We start from the raw sequence: 19,740 nt of genomic DNA, 5'->3' as shown, positions 1-19,740 counted from the left end.
CTTGCTTCACAATATACAAGCCACTTCAATTTTTGCCTACGTACTAGAAGCTTGCAGTATTGGGAAAAACAAAAAAATCCATACAAATCAAGTCAGTATTGGGAAAATTAAAAAAATCCATACAAATCAAGTCAGTATTGGGAAAACTAAAAAAATCCATACAAATCAAGTACAAATCACTGACCGTTAGTGGCTGCTGTAACGTTCTTCAAATGACTCTTTGAAAATTTTTGTATTAAATGTAGATATAACAGATTAATCAAAATCTATACTCAGTTTTTATTTATAATCATAGTACTTTTATTTTTTCCATAATGTAACTTATTCCAAGTCCTCCCCAATAACTGATGCTGCAATGTTTACGTTCAATAAACCTATACAATGATAGTACAGACTGCTGCTTTCACGTAAGCCAGCTGGCTTGCAAATGTTGAATTGTGTACAGAAATGGGAGATTCTCCACAAGCATCTGGAGTGTTTCCTGAAACACTGTTGTGGCAGGAGGAGGCTGTACTGGGGTACAGATCAGACATTCTGTTCTCCCAGCAAGGAGAGGAGTGGATCTGTCTGGTGTACCAAGAGGAAACAAAGTCAAAAAAGTTCTGATATTTTATTAATTACTTGAATACAATAAACTATAAATTTGCAGAGGAAGGAGTTCTTGCTGGAAGAATTCTTGCTGGAGTTTCTGGAACTCCCGACTCTTTAAGCATATCACCTTTACTTAAGGTGCAACCTTTTTGAGATAATTGACTTAGACCTCCAAGTGATGCGTGTACGGGGAGAAAAGGAAGAAGGGCTTGCATACTTAACTCTGTATTCTATATTTAAAAAAGCTAAATGATTTGTATATCCTTTTCATTATCAAAGTATATTTTCTCTTTCAAAGTAAACTGGTTTCTTCAGGAGGAGTTATTTTTAATAACAGCTCAGTGCTCTAACCAGGAGCCAGTAATTCAAAAATCACTCTTTTCTACAGAAAGGTCTAAGAACTACAGCTTATCCCCCCTCATTATAAAGCCAAAGCAGCACTTAAAGCCTTCTGTTCTATTACACGTTTCTAAAACATCTTCTCCCGTGCAACTGCTGTAGGACTTCAGATGGATACAGGGGTTAGTACTGTCACAAAAGGGAGTGACTTCTCTCAGCCCTGTCAACACTAGCATCTATAGACAAAATCATTGTTTAAAGCTCTAGTACATCACAGAATTGTGCTGATATTGGTATTTTACAACTAATGCAACATCCAGTAATTCACATGTAATCTTAAGAGTTAAAAATTCAAGACTGGGGTACTAACTAAAGAAACCACTAGCATGAAGTTTTCCTATCTGGCATGGAATAAGAGGAGGGATAGTTTAGATAACATTGTAGAGATTGGGCAGGAACAAAAAGAATTTATTTCTCCATCCAGTATTTTATACACTTTACAAAAACCAGGAATATCACTGTGCCCATAAAAATGTTATCCATGGCAACAGAAAGCAAATACTACTTTTTGTCATCTAACGGGGTCTTTTTAAAATCATAATACAAAGATTTGTGCTGTAGCAGTCCTCCACTTTGCACTGTAACAATAAGGCTTACTGTACTTTAAATACGAAGCTGTTACATCTGCAGTTATGAACCACTGGCTTTAACAAACATCATTTTATAGTTGCTTTTTGCTTCTTTTTTGTTTTCTGGAACCTCAGCTTCATCATGTTTTTCAGCAGCTTGTAGCTCCTCTGCAGACTCCTCTTGCTCTGACTCAGAGCCACTTTCCGAGTCCTCTGAACTCTCTTCAGAGGAGTGTCCAGCTGCCTCTTCTTGTTCATCACTTTCCTGAAACTAGAAGTTCAGATTATGAGACAGATAAACCATTATTTCCTGGCAACTCCATTGCAGCTTTTAAAATTTCCCAGCAAGAGTGTTTTGCTTAATGGCTCCTTGAATTTCAGTACTAGAATGGGCTATGTTGCTAAACACAGGTCTTTAACATGCCACTATTAGACAGAAAGCAGCTCCACTGAAGTAGTCAACCACACCAACCATGACATCCATGGGTTCATCACCACATTCTTATTTAGTTACAGCAGAAATCCTAAAGGCACTATTAAATGAGTCTGAAAAGTTTCAGATCACATCAGTTTAGTAACTCCTTACTTCAGTGTACACAGTACATAATGACACTTGAGTATTTGTCATGGAGTGAAACATAATGAAACTAACAGCTAGACCATTGAGAATTCACATTCAGGACTGATCTTTGAAAGTAAGTTGAGCACACTGCAGCGTGAGGAATGCTGAAATAATCCAATGATACTGCTAACGAGCAATCCCAAAATGGCATTTTGTTCATGGTCCTGAACAGCAAAGCCTCCATGGCTGCAATACTAAGAAGTCCCAGCACTGCACAGGTGGTTTTACTTGCTCTGGAAACATCAGTTTTTTATTCAGTAATTGGTGCTAAAAGTTAGCAAAAAATTAATTCTTGCACCTTTCAATTGGCAGATGAAGACATGTTCCTAATAACCTAATTCTCCTGGGGGCTGTCGTACTTCTCTTCCTGCTCATTCCTATGAATTCCTTGCAAGTACACGACCAGTCAGGTGGCAGCCCGTGGGAGGACTCTGCACAGCACGTTTCCCTTCTCTGACCCCTCTACAGCCACTTACTTCTCAGGACCACAGAGAGGTAGGTATGTGCCTCACTGCAACAAGAAGCTGAGCTCTCAGCAACACTGCAGATCGTTATCCTGCCGCCTTATGCACTCCTTGGCAACACCCGCATTTAATATACGTGTCACTTTCTGTCCTACTCAGTCTTGCCTGCTATGGAGCATTAAGCGTGTCACACACCACTTTTCAGAACAATGAGAAGCATCAACCATTTCCAGGCTTCTAAATGGCCACCACAGTGTACACAAATGGGGGGCAAGTGCCTGCAGTAAGTTTGTCCTTTAATCCAAACTGCGGAAGTTTGCCCCTAGTTGCGGTGATTGGATTTTTAAACCACGTATCATCCTTAGTGAAGTGAAAGCCAAATCATTATGGAAATAAACAACTTACTACCTCACTGAAACCAAGTCCACAGTGGCGCCGGTTTCGTCCGGACATCGTGCTGTCCATGCTTTGCTGGTACTGAGACTCCAATTCTTCATTCATTTTCTTGTCTTCTTCCCCTGCATTGTCCAGTGTACTTTGATTATGGTTCATTCAAATTAACAAAGACATCAAATTACATGAAGTCACATTTTCAAAGTTTATCAATAGATATGTGAAAAAGTTTAAATTTAGCCATCTTAAATTACTGGATTGAGTATTACTGCATACAAACCATCAGATTTATAAGCAAGCATATCAAATGTGCAAGCAAAACTGCTTTGATACAAAGATGGCTTGGTAAATTCCTAAGACCTGACGCATTCAGAGAGTTGTACCATGCACAGCGTATGTTCTACTAAACCAGGTAAATGGAACCAGTGTGACTTCTCTGTGCTTCCTGACAATACTGCAACGTCACACCAAGGAGAAGGTTTCTGACCTTCACTACATAACGTGTGATTACTATGATTAAACCAGGATTAATATATAGCAGCAGAAGTCAGGACAATACTACCACTCTTGTTCATAGAGCTGTTATCTGAAACTACTTCATGCATCCTGAATTATCAAGAGCAGTTACTACAGCTCTACATTTTTTCATCTTCAGGAATTAGCAGAAAAAATAATTTTCCTGAGCTACTTCTACATGCCCCTTACTTGTTTGAATAAGTAAATAATTGTTTTTACTGGGGGAAAATACGGTTCAAAATAGTTAAGAATCCTCTGTTCTTGTAGAAGGTAGGAATCTCTAATTCTCCCCTGACAGGTCTACAACACTCCAGTTTTTAATTTGTATCTCTGTAAAATTAAAAGCTTGTATTGCAAATTAATGTTTCCTCATTTGGAAGTGAGAGCTGTATGTTATTATAAAAGGACAATAACTGTATGCTGGACAAGAAAATAAAGTGTTAAGAAAACAGCTGTTCTGATTTTTCATGAAAAAAACAGCATCTTTTTGCTAATAACAAAGCAGTACGGATTCTTATGACTCCTTAAGGGGAAGCATCTTCTCCTTTCTAGGAGACTCAGGTATAAGGAAGAGATTCTCAGTCACTTTGCAAGCCAACAGCAGAACCTGGAACCAATCCTCAGGTTTCTTTTGGCATTTTGGTCCACAGATTATTTTTTCTCAACTGAAAAATCACTCGTGGAGCATATCAGGGAAAGGTTTTCTGGAACTCTGACAGCTGCTATTCTATACAGCTTTACCAAAGTTTCTCTCAGACAGTCAAGCCCAGCTTGGTTTTGATGTACTTTGACTTACTACCTAAGCAAGCATGATAAGAAATTACCAGGGTGGTACGTTAAATGACATCACATTATTGATGATTGCCAAGATGACCTTGCAGATCTTTTCAGCTTCTATCTCACTGCTTTAAGGCAGAGATCTTTCTATTCAATAGGTGACCAGGTGGGGGAAAGAAATCAACCCTGTTCTTTTCCATGGACAACAATTGAGGGGTTTGGATATCCATACCTGGCAGCGAGGAAGTAGTATAATACTGCTAGGTACCAACAGCAAGAAAACTTTACTTTCTTATTTTGATAGCACAATAGGACTGAGGACCTACAGGCTCTGATTTCCAGGGCATTTGTACACAAGTTTGACCATCAAGTACTTTGCTGAACCTGGACTTTAGAAGACACGTGAGTGCTGTCAGAGAAATTTTTTATCAGTAATGTAACGAGAAATTTGGAACTCCCACAACTCCACAGCCTGACTGGTCTTCAACTTCAGCCACAAAACCTGAAATCCCTCCCTGCAATATCTGTGAAGCTCAAAGTACTGGGATGTTCCTACATAAGTGTTTGATTTCCAACTTTGTATCAGCTGTTGGATAAACTGACCTGTCCTGAAGTGAGAGGTTGATCTGTGGTCTCCGATAACAAGGCGGCCAGTATGTTCTTTCTAAAAGAAAAGGCAGTTTGTTTTGCAGCTTTAGGGTACACTGACAGCTCTGCCAACATTCTGGAAATCTTGAATGGAAAAGGTTTGCTGTCAAACCTTGACAACCAACTGTAGGACTGTAAATTTACTAGCTAACAACTGCTGCCTCTTTGTTTTGTTGAATTTTCTGAAAAAGAAACCCCAACAACTAGATACTCTTTACTCTTCCCACACCCCAAAGCTGGTTCTATTTCATTCTGTTTCTTGCCACTGATATGAAAACTACACTACACAATGCGAGACAAGTGTGACTTTAGGTTCTGACAATCTACCCTTTGGGTCTCTTTCTCTGGTAGTTCAGCCTGTGCATCTTACGATGAGCCCACTTTTAGACTGGTCACAGTACCAGGTGAGACCTTCACAGTGCTCGTTGTTTTACTGGCTCAGTAGTACATTAGCAAATGTATCCCTATAGGCAAGAACTGGCATTACAGAGCAAGCAGCATTAAGTATCCAAGTAGATGTTAAGATTAGTGGTAGTGGGATGTTTTAATAGGGTATTGTATTCCTATTCACTAGGAAGTATTAACTTTCACCTCTTTAACACAGTAAAATATTTCAACTTACAAAAATACTGCATTCAAGCAAAATAAGCTAGTACAAGTGAAATTATTTGTCTTGAAGGTAAGTAGAATTGCAGTACTAAACCATCACTCTGTACATGGAAAAAGCATGTTTTACTAGTTTTGCCGCATTTTTTGCAAAAAGCATAGTAGTAATCTAGTTTTAGAGCCTTTTCTCTTTAAAAATGTTTCCTGGATTATTTAATTAGGTTTATTATTTTGGTGGTTTAGTCTACCGTTTTTTTTGAATATTTTCTTTTTTTTTTTTCCAGTGAAAGAATTTTACTGACCTAGTGCACAGGTTTTGTTAGTTTGTACCAAGGACCCTCTCGGAGGTGCCCACAAATGATTTTATTAATTGGACTGAAAGTATAAAGGCGTGGGGAGGAAGCTGCAGAGCAGAGACTTGACGACTTCAGACCGATGTTTTGCGCTACACCGCTGCTGCCTGTGAAGCCCAAATCCTCCTTAAAGGAGAGTCCCCAAAGCGCGGCTGCCTTGCGTGTTGTCTTTTTTGCTCCGAGAGCCCTGCGGCCCGCAGCGACCCTCCCCTGGGGCGGCTTCCCTGCACCGCACACAGGAGAGGCCGCGCAGGGGGCGGGGGGGCTCCTCCCGCTCGGTCCCCGGGTGCCCGCGGGGGAATGGTGGGGGGGGGGGGGGGGGGGGGCGCGGCGGCCTCACCTTCCCAGCGCCCATCAGCCGCAGGAACTTCTGCTTCCGCTCCTCGTTGCCGAGATCCGCCGCCTCCCAGCTGCTGGAGCCCTGCGGGAGCACACGCTGACTGCGCCCGCCCGCCCCCTCCGCCGGGACGGGCCCTGCGGCCCCGCGCGGCCCCTCGCCCCCCCGCCGCAGCTCCCCCCGCGGCGCCTCCGCCGGCCGCTGCCCCCCGGGCGGCCGTTAGCGCCAGGAAAGGGGCGGCTGGGAAGGCCGCGGCCTTCCCTGCGTCCCGCAGCGGGGCTCGGGCGCCGTACCGCGGCCTCCTGCCCGGCCTCCCCCTTCCCCCCCCGCCCCCCGCCGCAGCGGCGGCTGCCCCCGGGCCCCGCGCCCATTTACATCGGGGGAGGCCGCTCGCTTGAGGCCGTGGTGGCCCTGGGACTCCCTGGCCGAGCTCATGGCTGCGGCTGGGTGACCGGGCCCCGCTGCCGCCTTCCTGCCGGAGCCGCTCCCTCGGCCAGCGCCGGGTCACAGCCGCGGCCGCCGCGGGGCGCGCCGGGACCGGGAGTCCTCTGCCGGCGGCTGGCAGGGCGGCGCGGCCAGCCTGGGACTGCCGGTCCCAGAGGCCTCCGCGGCGGCGGGGCCGCCCCTGCCCGCTGATTGGCAGCGCCGCGGGCCAGCCCCGAGCTCCGCCTCCGGGGGGCGGGGCCGAGGCGCGCGGGCGCCCTCAGTGGCGCTCGGGGCAGCGCGGGCTCGTGGCAGCCGGTCACCGAGGCTTCGCCGCAGTGTGGCGGCGGGCGTGGGGCGGTGCTGGGGGCGGGGGGTGGCGTGAGGCGGGCGAGGGGCTCCCGGCCCCAGGGCTGCGCTTCTGCCGTCGTGTGAGCGCGGCCGGCTGGCGGCCGGCTCGGAGCCTGAGGTAATGCCCGCCGAGGGAAGGCGAGCGCTGGCCGCGGCTCAGGGAGGAGCCGCTGGCGTGGGGGCGGCGACGGTCCCGCCTGGGTGTGCCGGTAACGGCCGCCGGAGGGCCGCGGGAGCGCCCCCGCCCCCCGCCTCCTTCGCACCTTGGGTAGCGGCCGTAGTCGCGGGGGCACTTCCCTCAGCTCCCGGCACTTCCCTCAGCTCCCGGCGCTGCACAGTCGGGACAGAGATGAGGCGCCGCTGCCCCTCTCGGTTCACTCGGTAACCCTCAGCCGCCCGCCAGCTCCAGCCTGACCCGAAATCCCTCTCAGCACCGCACCCGAGTAACGCGGGGCTCCGCGCCCGCCGGCCGGTCGTGCCGCCTCGTGTGGGGAATGGCAGCCGGCCGCCTGTGCGGAATCCCGTGCTCGGAGCTGCAGATGTTTCCAGTTAACGCTTCGGCTGCTCTGGCCCTTTGCCATCACTACCGTTCCTGCGGTCCCATCTCCTACACACAGATGCCCTGTGCAAAGCAGAAATTTACTTACTACCCAAAAGTTAGTGTTTTCTCACGTCTGCTTCAGAATTAGCCTAGTTTGAATGGGTTGCCATTGAATGTTAATATTCTGGAATCTTTGCTTAGATTTATTGCATGGGAAGATGCACAGTCACATCTTTAGGTCTTCTCACCTTAAGGCCAAGATAATCCCTTCTGTTTTAATTCCTCGATTACAGAGTGACTTTGTCCCCATGATAAAGTTGTAGCAGTCCACCTAATCCCAGAAGGTTACAGTGCACGTGCTGGAATGTGCAAACAGTGTGTGTCAATTCATATTGCAGCTTAAACCTGGCTAATTTAAGGTTAAAGTTGGTTGTTTATGGATTTCTGAAATTAAAATGAGGTAAACTACTTGAGATGAAGACAGGTATGAGCACACATAAGTGTATGTAGTCTTACTGAATACCTCCTTAACAACTGATTTAAAACAAATGATTGCAATTTTCTTGGTTCGTCAAAGAGCTGTAGGGTCTTAGTTAGATCTTTTTGGGGTAGTTGTCAGTCTGTACGTTCCTGTTGTCCATGTGCATAAAGGCAACCACTTCAGCCATGGACTTTTCATCTCCAGCAATACCGCTAAATTACATGTGCTTGTTCCCTCCATCTTCTTGCATGCTTTGCACATACAGTATAGGTGGTCAGAATATGCCCCAAATCTTCAGTTCTTAATAGTTGGCTTGAATCTGAATAGAATAGAATAGAATAGAATAGAATAGAATAGAATAGAATAGAATAGAATAGAATAGAATTAGACTATTTCAGTTGGAAGGGACCTACAATGATCATCTAGTCCTACTGCCTGACCACTTCAGGGCTGACCAAAAGTTAAAGCATGTTAAGGGCATTGTCAAAATGCCTCTTCACCACTGACAGGGCTGGGGCATCGACCACCTCTCTAGGAAGCCTGTTCCAGTCTTTGATCACCCTCTCAGTAAAGAAATGCTTCCTAACGTCCAGACTAAACCTCCCCTCACACAGCTTTGAACCATTCCCACGCATCCTGTCACTGGATCCCAGAGAGAAGAGATCAGCACCCTCCTCTCCACATCCCCTTCTCAGGAAGCTGTAGAGAATGATGAGGTTGCCCCTCAGCCTCCCTTTCTGCGACCTAGACAACCCCAAAGCCCTCAGCTGCTCCTCACAGGACATGCCTTCCAGCCCTGTCACCAGCTTTGCTGGCCTCCTCTGGACACATTCAAGGACCTTCACATCCTTAAACTGTGGGGCCCAGAACTGCCCATGGTACTCAAGGTGAGGCCACACCAATGCCGAACACAGTGGGACAGTCACCTCTTGTGACCAGCTGGTCATGCTGTGTTGGATGCACCCCAGGATGTGCTTCGCCCTCCTGGCTGCCAGGGCACACTGCTGGCTCACAGTGAGCCTGCTGCTGACCAGCACCCCCAGATCCCTTCCTGCAGGGCTGCTCTCCAGCCACCCTCTCCCAGGTTACACTGTGCCCGGCGTTACTCTGTCCTAAGTGCAGAATCTGGCATTTGGACTTGTTACATTTCATGCCACTGACCATTGCCCAATGCTCCAATCTATCTAGACCCTCTGCAAGGCCTCCTGTCCCTCAAGAGAGTCAACAGCACCTCCCAGGTTGGTGTCATCAGCAAACGTGCTAATGGTGCATTCAACTCCTGCATCCAGATCATTGATAAATATATTGAACAGCACTGGCCCTAGAATTGAGCCCTGAGGAACACCACTGGTGGCCGGTCGCCAGGCAGATGTAGCCCCATTCACTGTAACCCTTGTAGCTCTGTCCTTCAGCCAGTTCTTCACCCAGCACACTGTGAACCCACTCATCCCACAATTGGACAACTGGTCAGAAGGGTGCTGTGAGAGACAGTATCAAAAGCCTCACTAAAATCCAGAAAAACTACATTCACAGCCTTCCCTTCCTCCACCAGGTGGGTGACCTTATCCTAGAAGGCTATCAAATTAGTTAAACAGGACTTGCCCTTTGTGAACCCATGTTGTCTGTGCCTGAACTTTTTTTAAACTTGCAGTGATCTAAGCTGCATTTCTTTGCATCTATTTATCTTTAGTGGTTTGTTTGGTTTAGTTCCTTCTATTCACAAGTTTTTATTCTCATTTTTATTGTTTTTGTCACTACAACTGTTAAATATTTTGGATTTGAGCCATTAAGTTTATCCACTCACCTGTCTAGCTCTGTGTTCCATCAAGGAAAATTTTGGATTTTGAAGGTTAGAGGGAGGGAAGGCCAAGGTAGGTTATGCCTGCTAATGCCAGGTGTAGTCATCTGCAAGGGGGAAGACTACACTCTGCATAGAGTGATTAGGGGCAAACGTAATATTGAAAAGGTAGCATGTAGGTCCCATAACACAGAGGTCTACACAGAGTGTAAAGATGCTGGTGGACAACAATCTCGTAAAGGAAGGGTGATCAGTGCCTTGCCAGTAACTTCTCACGCTGAAGCAGCTTGGGGTGGGTGATGGTGTTGGGTCTGTGTCCATTAACTCACTTTTAACTGAGGTGATCTGACTGCTGGTCAGAGCTACGTCCAGCTTTCAAACAGTTTGGGGAAGATCCTGCAGTGGTTACCTTTGGTTTTCTGAATGTGGTCTTCCTATGGTCTCTCTGTACTGAATGAGAAAACTCGCTGAGGAGACCAGCTCCAGTGCGGGTAAGCCCGCACTGGGGGGAGGAATCGCGGCAAAAGGGACCGGCAAGGAGCTTTTTTGGGGGGCTTTTGAATCTTTTGGTGCCAAGAAGGTGGCTAGCCAGCTCTAAGGAGGCTGTCAAGCTGCTGGGCGGGCAGCTAAGGCTGCATGGGCTGAGGGTGGAGCCAAGTGCTGGTGGTGCCTGTTCTGAACGAGCTGTAACCACACCTGCGGTCACTGCCGAGGAGACCAGCTCACACCCCTCCCTCGGTAACGAGCTGGGTGGGCTACCGAGTTAGTGTGGGCGGAACCAGCACCACCCACCCTTGGTCAGGTGATAAGAACCCTGTGGGAGGGCAGCGACTGCCCCCAGAGCTTAGGGTGATCAGACAGTACTTGATTGTGAGTGCACCGAGGCAGCTTGTAGGGCAGGGCTGAGTCTTTGCTACTGGACAAGGTATGTTTGATCCCTGCAAGCCATTGTCCAGTGCTGGACAGAGGGGAGGGAAGGAACAGCACTGCAGGGACGTGAGAGCACAGCGTGTGGGAAACAGCACCCAGGGATTAGTTCCCTCCTGACCAGAGAGAAGACCATGGTCACAACACGGCCAAGAGGCAGAGTGATGAGGAATGTAGGAACCCAGATAGAGGTCCTGCACAAACAGGCGGCTCTGTGCAGGTCTCTGCCTGCCGAGAGTGCCTGAGCCTGGCACTTGAACCGGAGGGAGTCAGAGACACCGTTTGTGTGCAGTGTGATCAAGTAAATGATCTGCTCAGGCAGGTGGTTGAACTGAGGGAGGAGGTAGAAAGGTTGAGAACGATCAAAGAATGTGAAAATGAGATTGACTGGTGGAGCCACACTCTGAGACAAAGGCAGCAGGTAGAGGCTCCACAAGAAATATATGACTCCCTCCCCTCCTCTCACCAGGCAGAAGGAGGGCTTGGGGGGGACAGGGGGGAATGGAGTCAGATCCTTCCTCGGAAAGGCAAGCGAAAACCTTCTCAGCCCCCCTCACCTTCCCAGTTGTCATTATACAATAGCTATGAGGCTTTGGAACTGGCCAGCCAAATGAAGATGGAAACGAGGACCCATCTGGTGAGTCACCCACAGCTTGTCCCTCAGCCCCATGACTTGCAACTTCTTCAAGTAAGAAGGAAAGGAGGGTAATTGTAGTAGGTGACTCTGTTCTGAGGGGTACGGAGAGGCCCATATGTTGACCAGACCCATATCATAGAGAGGTCTGATGCCTCCCTGGGGCTCGGGTTAGAGATATTAAAAGGAAGGTCACTGCTCTGGTGCAGCCCTCTGATCACTACCCCTTGTTGGTTATCCAGGCAGGTAACAATGAGGTGGTAGAGAGAAGTCTTAAGTCACTCAAAAAGGACTTCAAGGCACTGGGATGGCTAATTGAAGGCTGGGGATCTCAGGTCGTGTTTTCATCAATCCCTCAAGTGGAAGGGAAAACCACTGAAAGAGAGTGGAAAACATCTGATTAACACGTGGCTCAGAGACTGGTGCCACCGTTGGAATTTTGGGTTCTTTGATCATGGCGAGGTTTATAAGGCACCTGATCTGCTGGCGACAAATGAGAAAGGTGGGATACAGCTGTCTCTGAGGGGGAAAAGGATTCTGGGGCAGGAGTTAGCAGGGCTTATTGACAGGGCTTTAAACTAGATATGAGGGGGGACGAGGAGATGACTGGGCATATTAGGAACAAGCTCAAGGGAAGCATGCCAAAGCTTGAAGGATGGTGGACTGGTGAGGGCTCTCCCTCTGCCACTTCATTTGAGAGAAGGGAAAGATGTTTAGGAACCATGGAAGCACCTGAGAAGGGTCTGGTAGGGAATGGGGCCCACGCTCACAAAAAGGTGTTGGATTCATTAGCTCATCTCAAGTGCATCTATACCAATGAATGCAGTAATGAGCAACAAACAGGGGGAGCTTGAAGCCATGATGCAGCACGAGAACTATGACATAGTAGCTATAACAGAAACATGGTGGGATGCCTCATACAACTGGAGTGCTGCAATCGATGGCTACAAGCTCTCCAGGAGGGATAGACAGGGAAGGAGAGGTGGTGGAGTGGCCCTGTATGTAAGAGAATGCTATGACAGCTCAGAAATCAAGTATAGTGATAACAGGGCTGAGAGTGTTTGGATTAGGTTAAGGGCCAATAAAGCAGATCTTGCTGTGGGAGTCTGCTATAGACCCCCCAACCAAAGCAGTGAGGTGGATGAAGCTTCTACAAACAGTTGGGAGAAATCTCGCAGTCACTTGCCATTGTTCTTGTGGGGGACTTTAACCTCCCGGGTATCTGCTGGGATCACAACACAGCAGAGGGTGAACAATCCAGGAGGTTCCTGGAATGTGTGGAGAATAACTTCCTCACACAGCTGGTGAGTGAGCCAACCAGGGAGGGTGACCTCCTGGACCTGCTGCTTGTGAACAGGGAAGAGCTTGTGGGTGAAGTAAAGGTTGGAGGTCGTCTAGGGTGCAGTGATCATGAGATGATTGAGTTTTCGACCCTTGGAGAAACAGAGAGGGGTTAGTAAAACTGCCGTCTTAGACTTCCGGAGGGCAAACTTTGACCTGTTCAAAAGACTGATTCACAAAATCCCTTGGGAGGCTGCCTTGAAGGATATGGGAGTCCAGAAAGGCTGGACATACTTCAGGAGTGAAGTCTTAAAGGCACAGGAGCAGGCTGTTCCTGTGTGCTGAAAAACAAGCAGGCGAGGAAGGAGACCGGCCTGGCTAAACAGGGACCTTTGGCTGGATCTCAAGAACAAAAGGAGAATCTATTGCCTTTGGAAGAGGGGCCAGGTCTCTCATGAAGACTATAAAGATGTAGTGAAGTTATGCAGGGAGAACATTAGGAGAGCCAAAGCACAGCTAGAGCTCAACTTGGCTACAGCTGTTAAGGATAATAAAAAATGTTTCTATAAATTTGTTAACCACAAAAGGAGGATTAGGGAAAATCTCCCTCCTTTACTGGATGCAGAGGGAAACATGGTAACTAAGGATGAGGAAAAGGCTGAGGTGCTCAACGCCTACTTTGCCTCAGTCTTTAGCAGTGGAACTGGCTGTTCCCTGGACGCCCAGCCTCATGAGCTGGGAGATGGGGAGGGGAAGCAGATTGAGGTCAGCACAGTTGAAGAGGAGGTCATCAGAGACCTGCTACACCACTTGGATGCACACAAGTCTGTGGGACCGGATCGGTTACACCCAAGGGTGCTGAAAGAGTTGGCAGATGTGTTTGCCAAGCCGCTTTCCATGGTTTACCTGAAATCATGACTAACTGGGGAGGTCCCATTGGACTGGAGGGTGGCAAATGTGACACCCATCTACAAGAAAGGCAGAAAGGATGATCCAGGAAACTATAGACCTGTCAGTCTGACCTCGGTGCCAGGGAAGGTCATGGAGCAGTTCATCCCAGGTGCCATTAAAAGTCATATAATGGGCAACCAGGGGATCAGGCCCAGTCAGCATGGGTTTATGAAAGGCAGGTCCTGCCTGACAAACCTGATCTCCTTCTACAACAGGGCGACCTGCTTATTGGATGAGGGAAAGGCTGTGGATGATGTTTACCTTGACTTTAGTAAGGCCTTTGACACCATTTCCCACAGCATTCTCCTGGCGAAACTGGCTGCTTGCTGCTTGGATGGGCACACGCTTTGCTGGGTAAAAAACTGGCTGGATGGCCGGGCCCAAAGAGTTGTGGTGAACGGAGTTAAATCCGGTTGGCGGCCAGTCACGAGTGGTGTCCCCCAGGGCTCGGTTTTGGGGCCACTCCTGTTTAACATCTTTATTGATGATCTGGATGAGGGGATCGAGTGCACCCTCAGTCGGTTTGCAGATGACACTGAGTTGGGTGGGAGTGTTGATCTGCTCGAGGGTAGGGAGGCTCTGCAGAGAGATCTGGACAGGCTGGAATGATGGGCTGAGGCCAACTGTATGAGCTTCAATAAGGCCAAATGCCGGGTGCTGCACTTGGGCCACAACAACCCCCAGCAGTGCTACAGGCTTGGGGAGGAGTGGCTGGAGAGCTGTCAGTCAGAGAGGGACCTGGGGGTGTTGATTGACAGCCGGCTGAACATGAGCCAGCAGTGTGCCCAGGTGGCCAAGAAGGCCAATGGTATCCTGGCTTGTATCAGAACTAGCGTGGCCAGCAGGGACAGGGAAGTGATCTTGCCCCTGTACTTGGCACTGGTGAGGCTGCACTTCGATCACTGGGTTCAGTTTTGGGCCCCTCACTACAAAAGGACATTGAATGACCCGAGCATGTCCAGAGAAGGGCAACGGAGCTGGTGAAGGGTCTGGAGCACAGGTCTGATGGGGAGCGGCTGAGGGAACTGGGGAGGTTTAGTCTGGAGAAGAGGAGGCTGAGGGGAGACCTCATCGCCCTCTACAACTCCCGGAAAGGAGGTTGCAGAGGACTGGGGATGAGCCTCTTTAACCAAGTAATAAGCCATAGGACAAGAGGTAATGGCCTCAAATTGCACCAGGGAAGGTTTAGACTAGATATTAGGAAGTATTTCTTTCCAGAAGGGGTTGTTGGGCGTTGGAATGGGCTGCCCAGGGAGGTGGTGGAGTCCCCGTCCCTGGAGGTGTTTAAGAGTAGAGTCGACATAGCGCTGAGGGATCTGGTGTAGTTGGGAACTGTCAGTGTGAGGTTAATGGCTGGACTGGATGATCTTCGAGGTCCTTTCCAACCTAGACGATTCTGTGAAAAGTTGCTATAGGGTTTCTGAAGTTAGGCTTCTGCTCTGAACTCTCTGAGAGGAATCTTTGTGCTTGGGGGATGAACTGCTCCTAGCTAAATCTGCTGTTACAGATTTCCTCCTTACAAAGCTAAAAATATGTCATTACAATGTTTTTTGTGAGTATGGCAATTAAACTCTTCAGTCACTTTGATACTTTTTTAACACTTACCCTGAGCCTTGTTATTCAGATGTCACCCATTGTTTTTTGGTAGGACTGAAATACAGGGAAAGAAGAGTTGATAAGAAAACATTCTGGAAAATGAAGCACAGAAGTTCAGCAGATCTAATAACGTAGAGATGTGTTGGTGTAGCCCTTCCACTCCTGGGTAGGTAGATTCAGAGTTAAAAATATATGTAGAATATAATTGTTTTCAATTATTATTTATACAGAATAGCACTAGGATAGTGATGTTTAAATTAATGTTCACATACATTGCACTGCTTGAGTGTGCAAAATCACAAAGAAAGGCACAGCTGTTACACCTGCTTGCTACAACTTCTGAAGTTATTGTTTGAAATGATAAAGAGCAGCAGGGAGCATTAATATGAGATAATGTTATACTTACAGCTTTAACTTAATTTTACTGTATTTAAATGTATAGAATATTATATAATGACTATAATAGTGGATTACTTTAAATTTCAGTATTTAAAAAATTACTTCTAACAGAGTAAGGGGAGTAAAAATGCAAAAAATATAAAAATAACATTATACATTAAAACCCTCAATTTTTAGGAGTAGTGTCTAGCAGCATTTGTAGTCTGTTAATAGAAACTGTGGTAATCTAATACCAGTGAAATTGTACCTTTTCCATTTTTTTCAGTTAAGCTTTTATTAGAGTTTCTGTACTATTATGCCTAAAGACCTGTTCCTTAATAAAAACAAGTGTGAAATTTTAGCTTCATGGCTATGGTTCCTTTATAGGACAAATTGAGGTTTGCCTTTGGAAAAAAAAAAAGTGCAAGAAAATGAGACTGTTAAACTCTAAATCAGCTATTATAATTGGGTCTTAGTTGTGGCTTAGTGTTAAATTCAGGTCTTTTTCAGGACAACTGAAATGTACTGATGTTTATATGGCTGACTAATGGTTGGGTAATTTTGTTCTTGTTTACATTTTGAATAATGATATACTGATGATATTTTAGTGAGAGGCTTTTACAAAATATTTTTTTCCTTACTTTATTGCTCACTTGGGATAAAAATGCAGAAAAGAGGTACCTTAATAAACAAATACATCCCTAGCATTAAATGGCATCCTTCTACTCATGGTGTAACTTAAGAATGTAGTATTCTGACTGCTAACAAAAATGTGGCTTCTCTCAATAGCAGACTGGTTATGTAAAGGTTTCGCTTGTCTTTCTGGAGATATTACAGATAATTCTGAGGATGTGCGGCTCATGAGCTTTATATAATTCCAGTAACACTAGTAAATGATAAGAAAGGAGTTCTGAAAATCCTGTCATGCTGGGATTCAATGTTATATTTGCTGTATTCTTTTGAACAACTGAGAAATATAATGAGTTGAAGGAGAACAAGACAGATTGGGTTTCTAAGAAGAAACCTGTCTTCTCCAATCTGTGAGACTCTTTTAGAATATAAACAAAACAGTAGGTAAGGATCCTGGGCAATATTTGTGTGAGTTGTCCACATTTCTTTGACATAGACCCTCTGAAGAGACTATCCTGAACTTGGCAGTTAATTCACAGGAGGGGAGGTTTCTTCATGAAGCAGAAACTGGCTACAATGCAGAAATCTGACCTCAAGCAAATGACTGTCTATTCAGTATAGCTAAAGCACAATAGGGAGGAACACTGAGGTTTCTTGTTGGAAATGAACAGAGATAGACAATAAGGTGAGAGTGAGATGAGGTGAAATGACAAATAAGGTAACAAAACTCTTCAGTGTCATGTACAATTACACTCTCTGTTTGACTTTTCTGTATATTCTTGCTTCTGCAGTGAGCTCCAGCCTGTGGATGAGAATGATCTTTGGGGGTGGAGGGTAGGTGAACACCAGCACTGTTACAGGAAATACCAGAAAATCTACCTTAATGAAGGTTTTCCACTCCAGTCCAATTCCAAGTTTTGAACCTCAGCACTCTGTATGACGAAAACTTTCAGGCAGACAACAGCTTAGGAGAGCTAGCCATGGGAAAGCTGAGGCTTAACTAGGTCTTGCAGGAGCAGTTTCATGTTTGAAGAACCTGATATAGAATCTTTGAAAAAAAAATTTTTTTTTTGAGCTCTCTGTGTAGAGTTAGGGTAGATTAAAGTCTAGGTCTGACAGCCAAAAGAATTTTTTGATTGTGTAATGTGATAAGGATGTCTTTGCCGGGCAGTGACCGGCTAAGCTGCAGTAATAAAACTATCATATGGTGCCCAAGATGTTGGCCAGCCCTGGCTTGGAAGCCATGGATTCAGAGTTGAATCTTCCCCTGTTACAGTGCTGGCTCCACCCAAGACTAAGTGGCCTTTGGCAAATTATCTCACCTTTCTGTTTTATCTGTGAAATTAGGATAATATATCTACATGCCAGCATTACGAATTAATTAAGAGTTGCACAGTGTGTGTTCAAAGTAATGTATAAGTGCTAAATATTAGCTATAGTGTAATTGGACTACTGTAATTTATAATATGCTAACTGACATTGGCATATGAAATAGGATCAACCTCTTCTCAAGTGCTGTAGAATCTTTAATTGTTACTAATGAACTTCTGATACTCAAAGTAGCTATCACCGTGAGACAGGGAATGCTGCCAGTATCTGACTGTAGGAAAGCTTAACAAGGAAACCACTGAATTTTTTTAGCTTGAAATAAAAAAAAAAAAAGTATGTATGTACACATACACCTACTTTAATAAATTTGTTTTAGGCAGAAAGCTTTATTTCTTTTTAAATGGAAACAGGACATTACCCTAGCATTTCAAAACCGTTTCATCTCTTCCAGCATATTTTAAGCTGAAAATGCTTCATGTTTTCTGACCAGCTTTGCTTAGTAGTTGTGACTGCAATATGTAGAGGTTGCCACAGGGAAGAGTGGAAAATACTCCATATATCACTGGAGATGGGGAAAGAATTTTTTTTTTCTTGAAATCTGACTTATGCAGCGTACTTATTCAGTGTGTTTTAGTGGCCCAATGTCTGCCAAAAGTTCAGTTCCAAGCTCTTGCTAAGTTTTGTTTTAAGGGGTTGGGAAGAAGCGGAGACAAGCTAAGAGCAAACAAAGAGATGTCAATAGAAGGACTGCTGAGAAGGGAGCATCAGTTGAGGGAAAGCAGTCATAGCTGTTAACATTTAAAAAGCCCTTTCAAGGACTAACAAAATAAAGGATAGAGATGTCCTCATCCTGAAATGGCTTTTATATTTCTGAACCTGTTATAAAAGCTTTTCTTAGAACACTTCCCTTCTAAAAACAAAATAGTTTCTATCGTAAACAAGACAGGCAGCACATCAATACAAAGACTATCTTCACTTACTTTTATTTCTGGCCTAGCAGAACAGGCCATTATTCAATACCACAGAAAAAGAATTCTTGCCCCAGTCTAACGAATGAAGGAAACAAAGAATGGAGAAATAGTGTCCTTGAACCGAACACTGTGCAGGCTTACAGTACCATTGCATACACTAGGCTTTGTCTTCAGTACAAAGATTTAAAAAAATCCCCATTTTTTTAATATCATAAAAGGTACGTTAGGATACCTTTCTCTAGGTACGCTCCTAGTGGAGACAGGACCCAGGTAGTTTTTATATCAGTGTAGCCAGTCAAGGCCAACCATATATCTCTTACCTGGAGTTGGTGTGAACAGCTACATCAAAATAAGGATATATAGTGCTTTGCTTCCTCTAAGATTTTACATCATATTAGGCTGACTAGGCCTCTTCATTTACCACTGTACATAGTACAGTGCTAGAATATTGTACGTGAGTAAAAATCATTTTTATTGCAATGAAGATATAGCTTCATATATCTCACTACTTTTCCTTATTTTTCTTTTGTGCTTGCTAACACATAAAAGCACCAATAAAGACATTTCACAGAAAGTATCTGCCAAATTCAGTTATTCTACTGTGAGTCTGAATGATGAGACAAAATCTTCAGTATTATCAAAATGAATTGTGTTTTTTTTAGAGTGAAAACTCAGTGGTTCCTTCCTTTGGTATATCTTCTGTTTTATCCATCTGTAGTAAAGCAGAATACTTTAAGGAAAGGGGAATCTAACATTTCCATCTGTTTCTCTTAGGGAATTTAAGTTATCGGGTAGTTTGAAAATGGCGCGGACAAACCACTCCTTAGCATACTTCAGTGACTAACACTCTACTGAAAAAGGTTGAATAAAATTAACAATGTTCTTTTTTGAGTCATGTGATGCTGTGAAAGCCAAAGTCTGAAGTCAGTTGAAAGCTGTCTGTATGCAGAATTTGTCTCTTCTTATAATTATTCCTGTTCCTAACACTTTTGAATCTTTTTACTGCATGGGCAAAGAGAAATTAGATGGAAATGTATGGGGAAAACAGTGGCTCTGTGTGCTCTCCTTCCTAACCCTGTATGATCGTAGCAGTTGCTCCTCCGCAGGGACTTCAGTAACATTTGTGGAAGTGGTCAGTGGAAAGGAATGAGAAATAACACCAGGTGTCTTTATA

General features: G+C 45.4%; 1 protein-coding gene across 2 annotated transcripts; it reads right to left on the bottom strand.

Annotated features, from left to right (window-relative positions):
• Positions 1-596: 596 nt before the first annotated feature.
• C15H11orf58 (chromosome 15 C11orf58 homolog) lies at positions 597-6,803 on the bottom strand. Of its 2 annotated transcripts, none has more exons than XM_074884644.1 (5): positions 6,651-6,803; positions 6,279-6,359; positions 4,935-4,995; positions 3,051-3,163; positions 597-1,830 (listed from the first exon to the last, which is right to left on the bottom strand). In XM_074884644.1, exons 1-5 carry the CDS (start codon positions 6,708-6,710, stop codon positions 1,621-1,623), a joined length of 525 nt encoding a protein of 174 aa, XP_074740745.1. In that variant the 5' UTR covers positions 6,711-6,803; the 3' UTR covers positions 597-1,620. The 2 variants fall into 2 exon arrangements, with proteins under 2 accessions (XP_074740745.1, XP_074740746.1); XM_074884645.1 differs by having other exon boundaries at positions 3,054-3,163.
• Between the last annotated feature and the right edge of the window lie 12,937 nt (positions 6,804-19,740).

The sequence above is a fragment of the Strix uralensis genome, chromosome 15 (assembly GCF_047716275.1).
Source record: "Strix uralensis isolate ZFMK-TIS-50842 chromosome 15, bStrUra1, whole genome shotgun sequence".
Lineage (NCBI taxonomy): Eukaryota > Metazoa > Chordata > Aves > Strigiformes > Strigidae > Strix > Strix uralensis.
Note: the sequence above shows the minus strand (reverse complement) of the source record. Positions and strands in the feature narration are given on the sequence as shown.